This window comes from Hyla sarda, chromosome 1 (assembly GCF_029499605.1).
Source record: "Hyla sarda isolate aHylSar1 chromosome 1, aHylSar1.hap1, whole genome shotgun sequence".
NCBI classification, from domain to species: Eukaryota; Metazoa; Chordata; class Amphibia; order Anura; family Hylidae; genus Hyla; species Hyla sarda.
The window spans coordinates 66,671,862-66,691,300 of NC_079189.1; the positions used below are offsets into that span (position 1 = coordinate 66,671,862).

The window sequence follows — 19,439 nt, forward strand, 5'->3', positions numbered from 1 at the left end:
CCAGTGGACCAATCCAGGGTAGGGGAATGAAGTTGAAGCCAGGGAAGTCCAAGGAGAATTTCCGAGGTGCAATTGGGGAGGACCAAAAGTTCAATCCTCTCATGATGAGATCCGATGCTCATAAGAAGGGGCTCCGTGCGGAAACGTATGGTGCAATCCAACTTGGCTCCGTTGACCGCGGAAACGTGGAGTGGCTTGACAAGACGGGTCACCGGAATGCGAAATTTATTCACTAGGGACTCTCGAATAAAATTTCCAGAAGCTCCAGAGTCCAGGCAGGCCACGGCTGAGAGAGAAGAGCTGGCTGAAGCAGAAATCCGCACGGGTACCGTGAGACGTGGAGGAGCAGACTTGGAACCAAGAGACGCCACACCCACGTGAGCTGGGTGCGTGCGTGCGTTTCCCAGGCGTGGAGGACGGATAGGGCAATCCACCAAGAAATGCTCGGTACTGGCACAGTACAGACAAAGATTCTCTTCCTTACGGCGATTCCTCTCTTCCTGGGTCAGGCGAGACTTATCCACTTGCATGGCCTCCTCGGCGGGAGGCCCAGGCGTAGATTGCAACGGATACTGTGGGAGAGGTGCCCAGAGATCTAAGTCTTTTTCCTGGCGGAGCTCTTGGTGTCGCTCAGAAAAACGCATGTCAATGCGGGTAGCTAGATGGATGAGTTCTTGCAGATTGGCAGGAATCTCTCGTGCGGCCAGCACATCCTTGATGCGACTGGATAGGCCTTTTTTGAAGGTCGCGCAGAGTGCCTCATTATTCCAGGATAATTCTGAAGCAAGGGTACGGAACTGTACGGCATACTCGCCAACGGAAGAATTACCCTGGACCAGGTTCAACAGGGCAGTCTCAGCAGAAGAGGCTCGGGCAGGTTCCTCAAAGACACTTCGGATTTCCGAGAAGAAGGAGTGTACGGAGGCAGTGACGGGGTCATTGCGGTCCCAGAGCGGTGTGGCCCAAGACAGAGCTTTTCCAGACAGAAGGCTGACTACGAAAGCCACCTTAGACCTTTCAGTGGGAAACAGGTCCGACATCATCTCCAGGTGCAATGAACATTGCGAAAGAAAGCCACGGCAAAACTTAGAGTCCCCATTAAATTTGTCCGGCAAGGACAGGTGGAGGCTAGGAGTGGCCACTCGCAGCGGAGGAGGTGCAGGAGCTGGCGAAGGAGATGATTGCTGAAGAAGTTGCGAATGTTGGCGCACAATGGTGGACACTTCCGACAGCTGGTGGGTTAGATGGGCGATCTGTCGGGCGATATCAGAGACAACTGGCAGGGGAACCTCAGCGGGATCCATGGCCGGATCTACTGTCACGATGCCGGCTGGCAGGAGGTGGATCCTCTGTGCCAGAGAGGGATAGCGAGGACCGTGCTAGTGGACCGGTTCTAAGACACTACAGGTTTTCACCAGAGCCCGCCGCAAAGCGGGATGGTCTTGCTGCGGCGGTAGTGACCAGGTCGTATCCACTAGCAACGGCTCACCTCTCTGGCTGCTGAAGATAGGCGAGGTACAAGGGAGTAGGCAGAAGCAAAGTCGGACGTAGCAGAAGGTCGGGGGCAGGCGGCAAGGTTCGTAGTCAGGGGAGATAGCAAAGTTCTGGTACACAGGGTATAAACACACAAAAACGCTTTCACTAGGCTCTAGGGCAACAAGATCCGGCCAGGAAGTGCAAGGGAGGAGACTAGATATAGCCAGGAAACAGATGGGAACCAATTAAGCTAATTGGGCCAGGCACCAATCATTGGTGCACTGGCCCTTTAAGTCTCAGGGAGCTGGCGCGCGCGCGCCCTAGAGAGCGGAGCCGCGCGCGCCAGCACATGACCGCAGGAGACGGGAACGGGTAAGTGACCTGGGATGCGATTCGCGAGCGGGCGCGTCCCGCTGTGCGAATCGCATCCCCAACGGCCATGACAGGGCAGCGCTCCCGGTCAGCGCTGACCGGGGAGCTGCAGGGAGAAAGGCGCCGTGAGCGCTCCGGGGAGGAGCGGGGACCCGGAGCGCTAGGCGTAACAATAGAGTGGTCATTTTCACGTTTCATTAGAGAGCATTTCCACCTATTACACTTCACGACCTTGGCATTCAGCCTTTAGTTATGTCTTTCTTATCCTTGATAATGATGGCCATTACCGTTCCCATAGTGCTTGTTACCCAATTTTCCCAGAGCGGAAAGTGCCAGTTTTCGTTACACAGTGCTATGGAAGAGTAGAATGTATAGCCGCATCACTGGATAAATTTGTCATTCCGATGTCTTGAAAATCCTGAGCTAAATCCTCTGTGGGAGCTGTAATCGTAGCCCTGTTTGTTAAAACCGAGCATTTCCTGAAACGGGTCCCCCTATTTGAATGAAGTAAGTAATCAAAGATGCACACTGCCCCTGTATGTATCTCTATGGGCTGAACATTGACAGCCGAGCACTGTATTTGGCCATCTTCACCTAAACCATAGATTTAAAAAACGCAGCAGCACACATGTGTGACCACCATTTCTTTTAAATAGGGGGCACATGGGTCCCCCTAGATCTGTTTAGACACTTATTACTTATCTTGTAAATAGGTTTTACTTTCTTGCAAAAGGCCTTAATAACAGTGCACATGCAGAGTAATTGATCTACAGCCCCCTAAAATAATAGAATAGGATCAAGTCCTGGGAAAAATAAGTGTGGGAACTCTTCCACTAAAGGGCTGGTCCTGAAGACTCCTTTTAATGGCAACAGTGTTCTTGCTGTAAAAAAAAAAGAAGTGCAGGAACTCAGTTCCCATGCGTTCCTGCAGGACTTGAGCTCTGGATTTGCCTCCAGATAAGTCATCCTAAAGTCCTTTTTTTAGCACAACTGTGGAAAAGGTTTACAATAGGCTCACTTGTTCACTGGTTTAGCCCCTGTTAGAAATTTTACATGTGATCTATATTTTCTCCATGGATTTGGCCACAGTATATCTGTTGCAAAATCCTCTTTCCCAAAACCTACAGATTTGGATGCAGATTTGCTGTAGAATGCAGAGTGAAATACACAGCAAGTCTACAGCATGTCCCCATTATAAACTGCATTAAAGGAGATATCCAGTGCTGAAAAAACTATCCCCTATCCTAGAAGTTTCGGATCGCAGAGGGTCTTACTGCTGGGGCCCCCGTGATCTCCTGTACAGGACCCTGGCAGCCTGTGGGAAGGGGGCGTGTTGACCACCGCACAAAGTGGCGGCTGACACGCCCCTTCAATACAACTCAATGGCAGAGCCTGAGCACTGCCTTCGGCAATCTCCAAGTCTCCAAAGCGCTGTATTGAGGGGGCGTGTCACCCGCCGCTTTGTGCGGTGGTCGACACCCGCTACCTGGCCAGCGAGCTGGGGGCCCCATACAGACCGCCCCCGATTTGAAACGTCCCCTATCCTTAGGATAGGGGATAAGTTTTTCAGCACTGGACTACCCCTTTATGCTAATACAGATTATTTCAGTGCCTAAATACACAGTAGAAAATTACACTACATCTTCTTAAAAGAAATCTCAAAAGATGCCCTTATTTAATGCATCACCTGGAAGTGGCATTTTAATCTCTTCTCAACATTTGTCTGTTTTACATTGTTGTATATTGTGCATAGCCATTATAGTGCTGTGAATGTAAAAAATGCAGGCACCTTCTGGAAGCAAGATGGATCTTAACCTCGCCCAGTCTTTCTTTAGTGGAAAGTAATAGTCAGTATGTAGAGAAGTTAAAGTTTGAGTGCAGGAGGGAGAGGGGTAAGAAGAAGAGTAGGCTGCGCAGAGTTGTACAAAGACTTCACAGCTTAAAACTGGGCCCTCCAGCCTTTTGTCAAGGCCTAGTACACCTATGGCTATTATTTTTTTATAGTTTGGCACCTCACTGCTGGAATTTGTCATACAAAAGGTTTGTGCAGGCATTGATATTCTTGCTCCTAAAAGAAATCTGACTACTGAAAGGCTGAGAGAAAGACTCACATTTGGATTTCTTTGGAAACCATACTGCAGCCTCAGCAAAGCCTGTCTGGACCAGTGTATCTTATTGATTTTCTGAGTAATAAGAACTGTGGATAACCATTTTGCAAGTTACCCCCTTTTATGGCTTTTATTTGCATGCCACAGTGGTAGAGGGTGTGATGCAGGGCAGATGGAATTACCCTAGGGGTAGATGGCATTAACCCCTTGTGTTCGTGATGCTAGGGAATGGTTTATCCTCTATACCACCCAACGGAATACTGCTGGATCTGGACTATGACTGACTTCATCCCTTCTGTAGCTTACCAGGCTTTGACTGGACCTGTGGGGCAATGGACTTAATAATCCATGGCTGCTGAACTGTCTTTAGGTCTCATCTGGACCCCAGACACACACCTAGGCTTGACCTCACTGCAACTCAGCTCGGACTCTAAGAGCCAAGAGGCTGAAGAGACTTCTCCCAGACTCTGGTTGGGTCCCATTGGTCACCCTTTGGTCACATGGTCACTGATACCTCACTGGGTAACAATCACATGACAACTGGTGAATCACATGTCACTTGTTCTTAAATCTATAACACATTACAGGTATAATACACTGGATAACATATATACAAATTAATATGCAAGGGGAAAAGATGCAGAGGGGCCCAGGGGAGTCTGACTGACAGGGCAGCAAGGGAACAGGGGTGCAACTCCATTACTGGGCCACCACACCACCTTAAAAGGGTATTCTGGCCATAGAAATCGTATCCCCTATCCAAAGGAAAACTCTAAGTTTCCGGGACTGGAGACATGAGGTCACGCCAATGGGTGGCTGCCCTTTCTGTCATTCAATCACAGGATGCCAAGCAGTTAAAGGACAACTGGAGCGGTATGACACTTATCCCCTATTCACAGGATAGGGGATAAGTGTTTGGTTGCGGGGGGTCCGACCGCTGGGACCCCCCGCGATCTCCCTAACGGGGCGCCTCCATTAGCGCTCATGGTGAGCGCTAAGGCCCGTAGCGTCGACCTAGAGGTCGACGGTGATGCCCCGTCTCCTCCCGTCCCCATACAGTTCTATGGGGGAGGCGTTCTCCCATAGAGATGTATGGAGGAGGCGTGCCGGCTGCAACGTCATGCTGCGGCCGGCATGCCCCCTGCATGGGACAGCCGCGGCCCCGTACAGGAGATCACAGGGGGTCCCAGCGGTCGGACCCCCCGCGATCAAACACTTATCCCCTATCCTGTGAATAGGGGATAAGTGTTAATCATGCTGCAGATGTCCTTTAAGTTGGCAGCTGGTGTACTAAGGTTCCCTAGAAAATCTGGTGTAGTAGGAACCCTGTCAGATCATGATATACCGCAATAAGCCTTCATGCAGCTCTGCTGACAGGACAACAAGAAAATTATTGTTCTTAGAAGCCGATGAGTGATACAAAAATGCTGTGGGTGAAAATCGATATGGCAAAAAGTTAAAGTTAGTCTAAAGTTTTAAAAAGGCTTCGGACAGGTCAAAGATTTGATCAGTGGATGTCCAGATGCTCAGACCCCCTCTGATTGCTAAATGGGATGGGAGGCAGCACTCCAGTGAGCGCTATGCCTGTTCATGTCTGCTGGTCACTGCTTAGAGCAGTGTACGGATTCACAGAAAGTCTATAAAATGTCTACGGAATTTCTGTGAATCCGTACACCACTGCAAGCAGAGCCAAGACGTGAAAAGAAGATACTAGCAGGCCCAGAAATCCAAATGTGAGGCTCTGCTCAGCCCTGCTGTCCATTTGTGGTAGGGTTGCCACCTGGCTGGTATTTTACTGGTACAGCCAGTATTTTGGCCACCCTGCCAGTATTTATATATTAAAAATATGGGCGATGCAATGGCTGGTATGTATCCAACCAATTCTCCAACTCAGGGAATGTTGCACCATATACTATACTAGTGTTTCCCAACCAGAACGCCTCCAGCTGTTGCAAAACTACAACTCCCAGCATGCCGGGAGTTGTAGTTTTTCTACAGCTGGAAGCACCCCTGGTTTGGAAACACTGACCTATACTATATACTACTATATAGTCCAACATGCTGGGAGTTGTAGTTTAGCTGGAGGCACCCATGGATGGAAAACTCTGACCTATACTATATACTACTATATAGTCCAACATGCTGGGAGTTGTAGTTTTCGTTTGGGGCTGCTGCTGACCCACAGGCTGTATCAGAAGTGAGAAAAGGTGCTTCAAAGGAGGACACCGGTCTAAGCGTGGCGCTGAACACAGAGGATCAAACAAATAGATGGATAAAAGCAATGATAGTTTATTCTCCCATCATGTAATGTGTTTCGCTGCAGCAGCCGCTTCATCAGGCTGCCTGATGAAGCTGCTGCTGCAGTGAAACGCGTTGCATGATGGGAGAATAAACTACCATTGCTTTTATCCCTCTTTTGGTTTGATCCTCTGTGTTCAGCGCCACGCCTAGACCGGTGTCCTCCTTTGAAGCACCTTTTCTCACTTCCATGCCAGACTGGTCGGCTGCAGACACTACATCTTTTTGTGCTCACCATTGTTGTGTATGTGGATACACAACTATCGCAGGTGAGCGGTGAATTTATACTATTACGTACGCCTTACAGGTTTATCTTTTAATACACCATGGAGCGCTGTATCTTTTTTCTTCTGCCATAACAGGCTGTATCAGGGCATGCTGGGAGTTGTAGTTAGTAACTAACTGCAACTCCCCAATTTAACTAAAAAGAAAGCAATCAAAAAGTCACATCAAAACAAAAATGGTCCCTGCAGATCGGGGCTCAAAAAATAAGCCCACATACAGAGCCGTATAAGGAGAAATAAAAACGTTATAGAGGTCAGGATAAGACAAAATTTCCCTGCATATGTATATCCTGTGATGTCATGCATTCATAATTAATTATGCAAATTAGCATGGCCGGTATTTTTATTTTTTGCGAGAAAGGTGGCAACCCTAATTTGTGGGCAAGTCAGAGGTAATAAAAAAAAAAAAAAAAAAACTTCTGACTTGCCCACAAACGGGCAGCGCTGCTGCCCGTTTGTGGGTAAGTCAGAATTTTTTTTTTTTTTTTAAACTTTGAGTGAAATAGCTGCTCAATGCCAAGATGCCCTCCCCTGTTTACCTGTACCAGATCTTTCATTTTATGAGAATGTTGTCTGGCTTCAAGTATTTCGAGCTCCTTTGCCTCCAGATCCTCTTTCAGCTGTTGGAGCTCCTGTAGTGCGGCAGCTTCCTTCGCCTGGCTGCCTTTCCTCTGGTCTTGCTCCTTCTGCTGAAGCTGTTTTATCATTTCGGTAACAGACTGCTGCAGAGCTTTTCTTAGGTTTTCCTTCTCTTTGACATAGCTGCTGTGGAGTTTGCTTGTCTTGACGCTATAGTCCTCAGTCAATTTGCGGTTCTGTGTTTTCAGATGATCTATTTCTTTGCTTAGCACCTGGATTTCCTTTTTAAGTTTCTCGTTTAATTTTTCGACAGACTTCTCTTGGTCATTGGAGGCGCGTTCTTTTCTTAGGGCCTCGGCCTCCTCTGTAAGTTGCTGCAGACGGTTTTCATAATCTGTCTTCATAGAGAGCATTTCCTTGGACAAGGCGGCAATCCTTTCCGCTTGTTCACACTGGGTCTTCAGTTCTTTCTCTTCTGACTGTTCTTTGTACAGGGCAAGATCGGCTAAACTTTGTTCTTTTATCACATTATTTTTCTCCAGCACCTCCTCGAGGTTCTGTATTTGTATTCTAAGGTTCTTCTCTTCCTCGACCATGTTCTCGTACTTGAGAACTTTTTCTTTTGTCTCGTTTGAAATGAGATCAATTTCGTTTTGATGGGCTTCTTTTAGAGTGAGAATATTCGCTTCATATTCATCAATCTTCAGATTCAAAGAATAAATTACCTACAGAACGAGAATACAGGACAGAAATTATAATCATTCAATAATGACATGAATATGGTGCGATTACAGGATTGTGCAGTGAGCATAGCATGATATCCATTCTCTTTATCCTACTTATCCTACTCTTCTACTTATCAAGTCACTGTTCTTATGTGATATCGTCCGTTCCCCCATTGGGACCCAGTTTTAGCCAGGGCCGGCTCTGCCTGTAGGCAAAATAGGCAGCCACCAACAGCGCACTCTTGATGGGGGCGCCACTCTGCCCGGAGCAATAAAGTTCGCCAGCATCTGGAGCACCCACCAATCTAGCAAAACACTTACAGTGTGTCACCTCAGGAGTAAGGTGATTACATGAGGAGAAGGTTTGTTACAGTGTGTCACTCCTGGAGTAAGGTGATTACATGAGGAGGGGGTTTGTTACAGTGTGTCACCCCAGTAGTAAGGTGATTACATAAGGAGAAGGTTTGTTACAGTGTAACGGTAGTAAGGCGGGGCGTGTCAAATGGCGGAGCTAATGGGCGGGGTCAAGGGGGTGTCAAAATTAGCTTTCGCCTAGGGTGGCAAAAATCCTTGCACCAGGTTTGGTTGTACCAGCTACCTATATTGTATATCCTCCATAGCTATACTACTAAACTGACCAAAGCAAAACATCCATATGCGCATATCAACAGAATGTCTTATGTGTTTTCTAATTTACCACTAAAGATCTTGTTCTACGATTAACTGTTAAAGGGAATCTGTCATCAGTGTCACCTGCACTAACCTGTATAAACAACGAACATCTTCTTTATTGCTCCATAGAAGGTAAAAGCACAGGATGATAGATTTACAACCAATGTACCCGTTTCGCGTCGAGTGACACTTTGCTTTTTCCTGCTATGGAGCAATAAAGAAGGTATTTGTTGGTTATACATTACCTCTGTGTGCCATCTTAGTAAATTTTTGGGTGAATAACAATACTTATCTATCCCTGATCCATGGTCCCATTTGCCCGTTATTCTCTTTGTTCAGGCGCCAGGCTTGGTGCACTGGCGGCGCTTCATGAGCAGACTGAAATCACCGCTGCCACAGGATTTTAGACGCTGTATTATTAAAGTGTTATTATTATTTTTACATGTCATCCAGACATGTGAAAAGTTTAGATTGCAACGAGTCTAAATCCTAACACACAACCTGGTGAAGGGTGCTTTACTCCATGACCATCCACCATTTCAGTTACATCTGGCGGCCAGCCGAGGAGTGACTTACACTAGTGTGAGCTTTACTGGGTTATAACTTATTATCGCAGCGGGTCTCAGGAGTGAGACCCAATGCGATCTAAACTTTTGATATGTCTGGACAACATGTCAAAAGTTTATATAAATGACAGTGATGCCTTAAGACATAGGTCACTTGTACAAGGAGTGATTATCGGCTGAACAGGCTGAAATCTCCCTTTGTAATAAAGCCATTTTTTGGCTGACCACTATCTTATGTTTTGATTTGCTTAAAAATCATCAATTGCCGGCTGCACGTTTTTTGGTGTAATAGGAAATGTGCGGCCGATAAATGATAAAAAAAATGAAATCATTCATGTGAATCTCCCTGCCAAAGGTCAGGACTTGTAACAGGTTCTTTAAATCACATAGATCTCGTAGACTGGTGCTCGCTTACAATGAGAATTGGGCGCTTACTTTGTCATTTCTGTTGTTCATTGATCTCAGGAAGAATAAGAGCTAGCAGATGTGACAGGTCATTTTGGTTTTAGAGGAGCAGGTTATGTGCATGCACACATAAAGTATACAACAAGGTGTTGTGTTATATAGCAGGGAAAGATGGGAATACTGGTATGTAGTTTTATTATTATTTTTATTATTATTATTTATTCATTTCAATCTCTTTCCATTTTGGGCTTATGAATCCATCCAGTGGCTCAGGTTGACAGCTACTGTTATGCATCGAGTGGGCTTTTATCATCGACTGAGACTGGTCACTGAAATCCTAAACCGAGAACATGCAGGGACTAATAAAGTATACATTATACTAAATTATTCCCACAAATCTACACATCAATTTACACAACTCCTTCTACTACACCAGACCCAGGGATGTCAATGTGACAAGTTCTCTTTGTAAAGGGAACCTGTCATATAGGTTATGCTGCCCTTATTGAGTCCCTACGATATGCTGTATTTATTTTTATACAATTAATTACATACTAAATGCTCTTCAGGCTGGTTGGGGGTAATGTTATATATCTTTCACTGCCTTGTAATGTGCTTTGCTTTGGAAAGTATAAAGCCATTGAATTTAATACCCAGACTAAAGTAGGTTCCATCTCTGTGCCCTTGCACTGACTGCCTAGTGCTGTCTATATATCAGACACTACTTCTCCAGTTACAATAAAATTCATCTACATCCCTTTTTAGCAAGTGTCTAGCCATGTATTTAGACAGGCTCTGTTTATGGACTGTTAGATATTTTAAATTCAATTTTTAAAATAATTGTCTTTGTCCAGATCCCAATATCACATCGCATACGCTACTTCTCACTGTTCACAAGGTTTCTTTTCATATAGAACCATGAAGACACATACATCTGCATATGAACTGCATACACAAATGTATAGTGTTTTTAATCATGACAATTTGAAAAGGTAGCTTTGTGTTTATGTTTATTGGTGCATTACAATAAAGAAGCAATGTTGCGCATCTTCCCATAAACAGGCTATTGAACTGGTCCTTAGGCTCCTTTCACACTATATTATTGTTCCGTTTAGGAACTTCCGTCAGAAGTTCCGTCACTATATCGGGGAAAACCGGCCGTTACAAAACCCCTGACGGCCGCGACTAAATCGCATTGCAGCCTATGGGGTTTTGTAACTGCCCGTTTGCACCCGTATATGCCCGTAATTCCTTACGGACGTTATATAGTGACGGGACATCGTGGCGGAAAAATTACTGCATGCGGTAATTTTTCCACCACGATGTCCTGTCACTGTATAACGTTGGTAATGAATTACGGGCATATACGGGTGCAAACGGGCAGTTACAAAACCCCATAGGCTGCAATGCGATTTAGTCGCGGCCGTCAGGGGTTTTGTAACGGCCGTTTTTCCCCGATATAGTGACGGAACTTCTGACGGAAGTTCCTAAACGGAACAATAATATAGTGTGAAAGGAGCCTTATAATACAGATATCTCTGACATAGCGTTGGGCGCAAATATTCGCATTTCGAATTTTTATCGCGGATATAGCAAATTCGCAAATATATTCGCTATATATTCGAAATTGCGAATATTCGCTTTTTTTCCTGCATATTCGCATATGCACATATTCGCATATTCCTTCTTTTCACTTGCGGGCCAATTAGAATGATGCAAATACACTTGTCAGAGGTTATCAACAACATCCCTAGAAACCAATAGTAAAGTTGCCCACCCTCTCACTGGTGTCTTCCTCAAGTACGCGATTATGTGAATATTCATTAATGTGAATATTCGCAAATGCGAATATTCGCATATGCGAATATAACGAATATGCGAAATTCGCGAATATAGGACAAGTATTCCTCTATATATTCTCGAAATATCGCAAATTCGAATATGGGCAATGGCGCTTATCACTACTCTGACATCACTGATACAGGGCTAAATGGAGAAGCCAAGAAAACATGATCTGCTACTGCAAGTAATTTATCCTAAAACAGAATAAAGCCTATACTACCAACACTATAAATACGAATAACACAGCAACTGCATGTTGTCCTTGTATCATGTACTAATGCATAGATGCGTTGATATACTTTCTAATATATTTTATCCCATAAATGCAGAAATGATCCCTGGCCACCATTTTTTTGCTCCAACCACATTTTTTCTTACACTTTAAAGGAGTTGTCTGGTAAAAAAAAAAAACTTATCCCCTGACTACAGGATGGGAGATAATGGTCTGTTCACTGAGGGGGTCTGACTGCTGGGCCCCCTAACAATCTCCAGAAAAGGGCCCTGGCTCTCATAGACAGTGTGTGCTGCAGAAGACATGTCAACGGGACACGTGTAATTTGCAGCACCACTCTGTCTGAGAACCGGGGCCCTTTTCTGGAGATGGTGGTGGGGTCCTAGCAGTCAGACTCCTCTGAAAACAATCAGACAAAAATTCTATATACAGTGGTCCCTCAACATACGATGGTAATCCGTTCCAAATGGACCATCGTTTGTTGAAACCATCGTATGTTGAGGGATCCGTGCAATGTAAAGTATAGGACAGTGGTCTACAACCTGCGGACCTCCAGATGTTGCAAAACTACAACACCCAGTATGCCCGGACAGCCAACGGCTGTCCGGGCATGCTGGGAGTTGTAGTTTTGCAACATCTAGAGGTTCGCAGGTTGAAGACCACTGGTATTGGAGGTTACACACACGTGTCCCCGCCGCTCCGGACCGTCACCGCTCGTCACCGCTGCCTTGGATGTCGCCTTCCATCGCTGTGGCTGCATCCCCCGGGTGTCCCCGATACACCGGCAAGGCCTCTGCTTCCCCGGCATCCTCGCTCTCCGTCGCCGCCATCACTTCGCTACACACACCACTCCTATTGGATGACGGGACAGCGTGCGCAGCGACGTGATGACGACGATGGAGAGCGCCGGCGATGCAGTCTGCGCTGCCGGATAGCCGTTTATGCGATGGCCCCGACATACAAAAGCATTGTATGTTGATGCTGCCTTCAACATGCGATGGCCTCTGAGAGGCCATCGTATGTTGAAATGATGCTATGTCGGGGCCATCGTAGGTCGGGTGGTCACTGTATTTCCAACTTCTTTTCAATTAATAATATTCTGCAGTTAGTCAAAAGTTTTGATCAGGTGTTCAGACCACATCTGATCATTAGAACTAGCAGGAGAAGCACGAAGCTGAACACGTTTTTAGTAGCTATAACCATTTAATCTAGTTATGAACTGCCTTTTTACAGAAAGCTTTAGTGGTCAAATAGGCTTTAAATTGGTGTAAATAACTTATAGTCTACTAAAACTGTAGCTTGTCAGGTTTGACATTCTCTATGGCTCCAATATTTATTGGGACATATTTAATTGAAGTTGGTGTAATTCTCATACCACAACCAGTCCACTGTGCTGAACATTACACTCTGCCTTCTAAATATACAGAAATAACTGGCACATAGTTTTTGTGTGTACATTCTGGGCATAAACTTAGCACATGTATTTATTTCACAAGAGACAGCTTGTCTGGTCTTTTATTTGTAGTCTGTTTAAACATGTGAAACATTCCAGCCATCGGCTTCCTAACAGCTTTCAACTTACGTATATACACCGATCAGCCATAGCATTAAATGGTGTAGGCCTCCCTCGTGCCACCAAAACAGCTCTGACATTACTTTTAAGGTGTCCTGTGTTATTTGGCACCAAAATGTCAGTATCAGATCCTTTAAGTCTTAAAGTTCACAGACGATCAATCAGATTAAGGCTTCTTTCACACTACTGCTGAGCACTGCCAGCGGTAGTTCCGTTGTGAAATGATGGGAGTTTAGCGGTGAAAAAATTACTGCATGTCCGGTATTTTTCTCTGCTAAACTCCTCCAAAATAACGGCACCCAACAGACCCCATGCAAAGTCAGTGGGATCCGTCGGTACCCGTTGGTGCCCGTTTAGGGTCCGTTAAGCACAAGAAAAAAAAGCCTTACGGACCCTTAATGGGATGGAGCATAGGAGCTGTGTGAACCTAGCTGTAATGACTGGAGATGTGGATCTGCAGTACCTTGTGTGGATGATGGCTTGAGCCATACCAGGCAGCGGAGTCTAGGGAGCCACTGAAATTCACCAGAGCCCGCCACAAAGCTGGGATGGACTTGCTGCAGCATGCGGCTCCCAAGTCACTACCCCTGATACGACTTGTCCACTAAGGCAATCGAGGTGATGCGTGGCACAGAGAGGATGAGACAAACGCTTTCTCCAGGGCACAAAAATCCAGCAGGGGTCAAGAGGAAGCCCAGGGCTAGAAAGGTTCAGGAGCAGACAAGCACCAATCATTGGTGTGCTGGCCCTTTACATCTGAGAGTTAGAAACAGCAGAGGGGACAGAGAGCATAGGAGGTAAGTGATGGACTGGCATTCGCATCCAGGCGCATCCCGCGATGTGAACGCCGCCACCGCCAACAGCAGTGGAAAGAGCAAGAGTGTGCTCGCTGCCAGCAAGAATGGCCACAGCGCGAGCTGTAACAGTACCCCCCCCCCCCCCTTAGGTCTCCCACTCTTTTTTGACCACAGGAAATTGAGGACCAGATCCCGATCCAAAATGTTCTCCTCTGGCTCCCAGGACCTTTCTACAGGACCAAACCCCTTCCATTCCACCAGGAAGAATCTTTTCCCTCTAATGGTTTTGGTGGCCAAGATTTCCTTAACCTCGAAGATATCTGAGGAAACGAACACAGGAGAAGGAGAGACGTCTTTTTGCAAGAAAAAATTTAAAATGTAAGCCTTGAGGAGAGAAACATGGAAGGAGTTTGGAATGTGAAGAGTAGATGACAGATGAAGTTTATAAGACATAGGGTTTATGTGGTGCATAACCTTGAAAGGACCCAGAAAGCAAGGACCAAATTTATAACTGGGAACTTTAAAATGTATATATTTGGCCGAAAGCCAGACCTTGTCACCAGAGAGTAGGTTGGAAGAGGCAGCGAGAAGTAAGATGGGCCGAGTTTCTTGCCAGATAGTCGTACGATCTCTTAACTGGTCACCCACCGCAGGAACTTCAGAAGAGGAAGGCAAATATAGAGGAGGGTGAAGATGGTGACCATAGACAATGAGGAAAGGAGATGTTCTTGTGGCTTCAGAGTCCCAATGGTTGTAAGAAAACTCTACTGAAGGTAACAAGTTGGACCAGTCATCTTGCCAAGCAGAGACAAAATGGCAAAGTTAATCTCCAAGTATCTTGTTCAGTCTCTCAACCTGGCCATTGGACTGGGGATGGTATGCTGAAGTAAAATCCAACTTGATCCCAAGGCGTTAGCAGAGAGCCCGCCAGAATTTGGAGACAAACTGAACCCCACGATCAGAAATAATGTGAGATGGTAGACCATGTAGGCAAAAAATATGTCGAAAGAATTTATCCACCAGTTGTGGAGCTGAAGGAAGCCCATGTAATGGCACGAAGTGAGCCATCTTAGAGAAACTATCTACCACCACTCAAATGACTGTGTTGTTACTGGAAAAAGGTAGATCGATGATGAAGTCCATAGCGATGTGGGGCCATGGGCACTCCAGAATAGGTAAAGGTTGTAAGAAGCCCGCAGGTCTAGTCCGAGGAGTCTTGTCAGAGGCACAGGTCATGCAGGAACAGACAAAATCAGTGACATCACGCTCTAGGTTCAGCCACCAATAATGTTGGGAAATTAGTTGAATGGACTTTCGAACTCCAGTGTGTCCAGCCAGCAAAGAAGAATGTCCCCAGTTCAACACTCTGCATCTAAGACGAGAAGGTACAAAAGACTTCCCAGGAGGAACATGTTGAAGATCGACTGGTATAGCCGTAATCAGGCGTTCAGGAGGCACAATATGCCGCGGAAAGGAGTCCAGGCCTACAACATCTGATGCCCTAAAGAGAGCATCGGCTCTGATATTCTTGGCTGCTGGTCGTAAATGAATAAAGAAATTAAATCTGGAAAAGAATAGTGACCATCTGGCCTGCCAGGGGTTCAAAAGTTGTGCGGACTGAAGATTTAGGAGATTCTTATGGTCCGTAAAGATACTGACTGGATGAGAAGATCCCTCCAGAAGATGATGCCACTCTTCCAGGGCAAGCTTAATGGCCAAGAGTTCCCGATCTCCAATAGAATAGTTCCTCTCAGCAGGCGAGAACGTCTTGGAGAAGAAGCCGCAAGTCACGGTTTTACCCCTGGAGGTCTTCTGGGTCAGAATAGCACCAGCTCCTACCGAAGAAGCATCCACCTCGAGGGTCGGGTCTCGAGAGTACTGGAGCAGAAGCCAATGCCGAATTCAAATGGGAGAAGGACTCTTCAGCTTCACGTGACCAGGACTTGGGGTTACTGTTTTCCTTGGTAAGAGCAACAATCGGCACAACCAACGATGAAAAGTGTGGTATGAACTGTCTATAATAATTGGCAAATCCAAGAAACCATTGTATAGCCCGCAGGCCAGAAGGGCGTGGCCAGTTTAGTACAGAAGACAACTTGTCAGAATCCATCTGGAGACCTTGACTGGAGACAATGTAACCAAGGAATGGAAGACTCGTCTTCTCAAATAGCCAAAGTTTGTCATAAAGATGGTTCTTCCGTAGGCAACGTAAAACCTGGCGCACATGAGTGCAGTGTACGTCCAGGTTGGGTGAGAAGATCAAGATGTCATCCAGATAGACCACAATACAGGTGTAGAGGAGATCCCAGAAAATGTCATTAACGAATTCCTGGAAGACAGCCGGAGCGTTACAGAGTCCAAACGGCATCACTAAATACTCAAAATGCCCATCATGAGTATTGAAAGCTGTCTTCCATTCATCTCCTTGTCGGATTCTGATTAAATTATATGCTCCTTGCAGATCCAATTTAGTGAAGACCTTGGCACCCCGCAGATGGTCAAAGAGTTCTGAGATCAAGGGTAAGGGGTATTGATTCTTGATGGTGATTTTGTTAAATCCTTGGTAATCTATGCATGGGCAAAGAGACCCATCCTTCTTTTCCACAAAAAAAAAAAATCCGGCTCCAGCAGGAGAGGAGGACTTTCGAAAGAAACCCTTCTGGAGATTCTCCTTGATGTACTCCGTCATAGCTTGCGTTTCTGGTGCCAACAGGGGGTCAATTCTTCCCCGCGGGGGCGAAGTGCCAGGCAGAAGGTCAATTGTACAGTCATATGGCTGATGCGGAGGTAGACTCTCAGCTTGCCTTTCACAAAAGATGTCAGCAAAGTCTTGGTATGGAGGAGGCAGGCCAGACAAAGAAGGAGGAGGAATGGAACACTTCAGTTGTAGAGACTCAGACAGTGAGTCAGACAGTCAGGTCCCCAGCGGGAGACCTTTCCGGAATGCCAATCAAGAATCGGGGTGTGAAGTTGCAGCCAAGGCAGTCCGAAAAGATCCGCAGAAGAACAATGGGGTAGTACATAAAACTTGATCCTCTCCTGCAAGGCACCCACTTGTAACAACAGACGATCAGTGAGGAATTGCACCACGTAATTCAAACACTCCCCATTGATGACAGAGATATACAAAGGCTTGACGAGCTAGGTAACTGGGAGATGGTACATGTGGAGCAGAGAGGCATTAATAAAATTCCCAGCAGAGCCCGAGTCCACAAAGGCAGAAGCAAGAAATGAGACTCCTGAAGAGTTGGTCAGTTGAACCGGCAGGGATAGCCGAGGAGAGGATGTATTCACACCTAGAGACGCCTCTCCCCCATGCCATAGGTGCGTGCATTTCCCGGACGCTGGCGACAAAGAGGGCAATTGCTACGGAAGTGCTCCGGACTGGCACAATATAGGCACAAATTCTCTTCACGACGTGACCTCTCCTGCGGGGTATGATGAGCACGATCCACCTGCATAGATTCTACGGCTGAAGATAAAGGAGGAGCAAGAAGTGGTGGCCGCTGAAACACCGGTGCCAGATGGGGTAGACAACGTGAATGGACTGGTTCGCGTTCTTGGCGGAGTTCCTCCACTCTCTTGCAAAAACAAACATCTATGCGGGTAGCCAGAAGAATAAGCTCACTTAGGAAAGAAGGCGGATCCCGGGCTGCTAAAGCATCCTTGACCCGGCTGGAGAGACCTTTTTTGAAGGTGGCACACAGAGCTGCATCATTTCAGTCTAGCTCAGAGGCCAGGATGCGAAATTGGACCGCGTACTCGCCAACAGAAACATCCCCTTGCCGGAGATTCAGAAGCGCGGTTTTGGCAGAGGAAGTTTGTGCAGGCTCTTCGAAGACACTGCGGAATTCTGTAAGGAAGACTTGCAGACTAGTAGTCACCGAATCGCTTCTGTCCCAGAGAGGAGTGGCCAAGGTTAGAGCCTTGAGCCAGAGAAGACTGACCACGAAAGCAATTTTGGCATGCTCAGATGAGAACTGATCGGCCATCAGTTCCACCTGCATAGAGCACTGCGTAACAAATCCCCTGCATAATTTGGGATTTCCTTCATAATGCGTAGGCAAGGATAAACGAAGCTTGGGTCCGGAAGAAAGTGCTGGCACCAAAGGAGCCACTGGAGCTGGTTGCGGCAGCTGCTGTTTTGCTGTTGTCGCTGCTGGACAGAAAGGAGCTGTTGCATCATAGCAGACAACTGATGCAACTTACTGTGTATTCCATGGTTATCCACTACATAGGGTATTACAGACCAGACATGCTTGCCTGTACCAGTGAGAAATTGTCCCTTGTCACAGTCGCTCAGATCCTTACACTTGTTTAGAAGCAAGAGAATCACCTTTAAGAAGTGTCTAATTACTTGCTGCCTAATATATTTCACCCTTTGACAGGCGCCACTGTCATTGGATATTTATGATATGACTAAGCTATAAAATATACAGGAATCCATATAAGCAAAAATGCCCTACTACAAATAACTTATCAGTACACTGTTTACACTAAAGGGGTACTCTGCTGCTCAGCGTTTGGAACAAACCCTGCCCTTTCATAACATCATGCCCCACCCCCTAAATGCAAGTCTATGGGAGGGGGCGTGACGTCACAAGCTCACGGCGCCAGCTCCACCATTCGAAACAGTTTGTTCCAAATGCTGAGCAGCGGAGTACCCCTTTAATGTGGATTTTCATCTAAAAAGTATAAATGCCATATAAAGTATAGTAAACCATTTGATAAGGTGATATAGAAACACAGGAAAGGTTGACTCTAGCACCAAGTCGTCCACGGAAGAGTGAGATTAGAAACATTCCACCTTAATTTCTTCATGGTTAGTAACATAAGGTTTTACACAACATGGAAAAAGACTTCTAGCACTTCCAGTTGTCACAAGGCAACATGTGTCCTCAAGCTAATATTTCCAGCAAAGTAGGACCAGCAATATGCTGCTCTACAAAGGCTGTGTTGGCTGTGGTAAGAACTTGTGCCCTCTCTGTGCATATATGTAAAAATCCACCAATTGTATGTCCATTCCTGGTAACCATGAATAAAAAATGCATTGAAATGGTAACACCAATGATGTCATTTACTTGATCTATTGCAAAGAATCACAACTGCAATATGTTGGCAGCAAGACAGGAAAACTGAAAACTACTGTATATACTCGAGTATAAGCCGACCCGAGTATAAGCCGAGGCCCCTAATTTCATCCCAAAAACCCAGGAAAAGTTATTGACTCGACTATAAGCCTAGGGTGGGAAATACATCATCCCCCCTGTCATCATCCAGACCCCCATCATTAACACCCTCATCATCATCACCTGTCATCATCCCCCCTTCATCATTACCCTGTCATCATCCCCCCTTCATCATTACCCTGTCATCATCCCCCCCTTCACCATCATCACCTGTCATCATCCCCCCCTTCATCATTACCCTGTCATCATCCCCCCCTTCATCATTACCCTGTCATCATCCCCCCTTCATCATCATCACCTGTCATCATCCCCCCCTTCATC

The 19,439-nt window shown here is 46.2% G+C and overlaps 1 protein-coding gene across 3 annotated transcripts in view; it reads right to left on the reverse strand.

Moving 5' to 3' along the window:
- Nucleotides 1-19,439, reverse strand: part of FAM184B (family with sequence similarity 184 member B) — a 101,284-nt gene that overhangs the window by 53,650 nt on the left and 28,195 nt on the right. For all 3 annotated transcript variants that reach the window (XM_056555314.1, XM_056555322.1, XM_056555331.1), the window contains exon 2: nucleotides 7,078-7,842. In XM_056555314.1, the coding sequence (XP_056411289.1) occupies nucleotides 7,078-7,842 (765 nt within the window). The remainder of the gene's footprint in view (nucleotides 1-7,077; nucleotides 7,843-19,439) is intronic.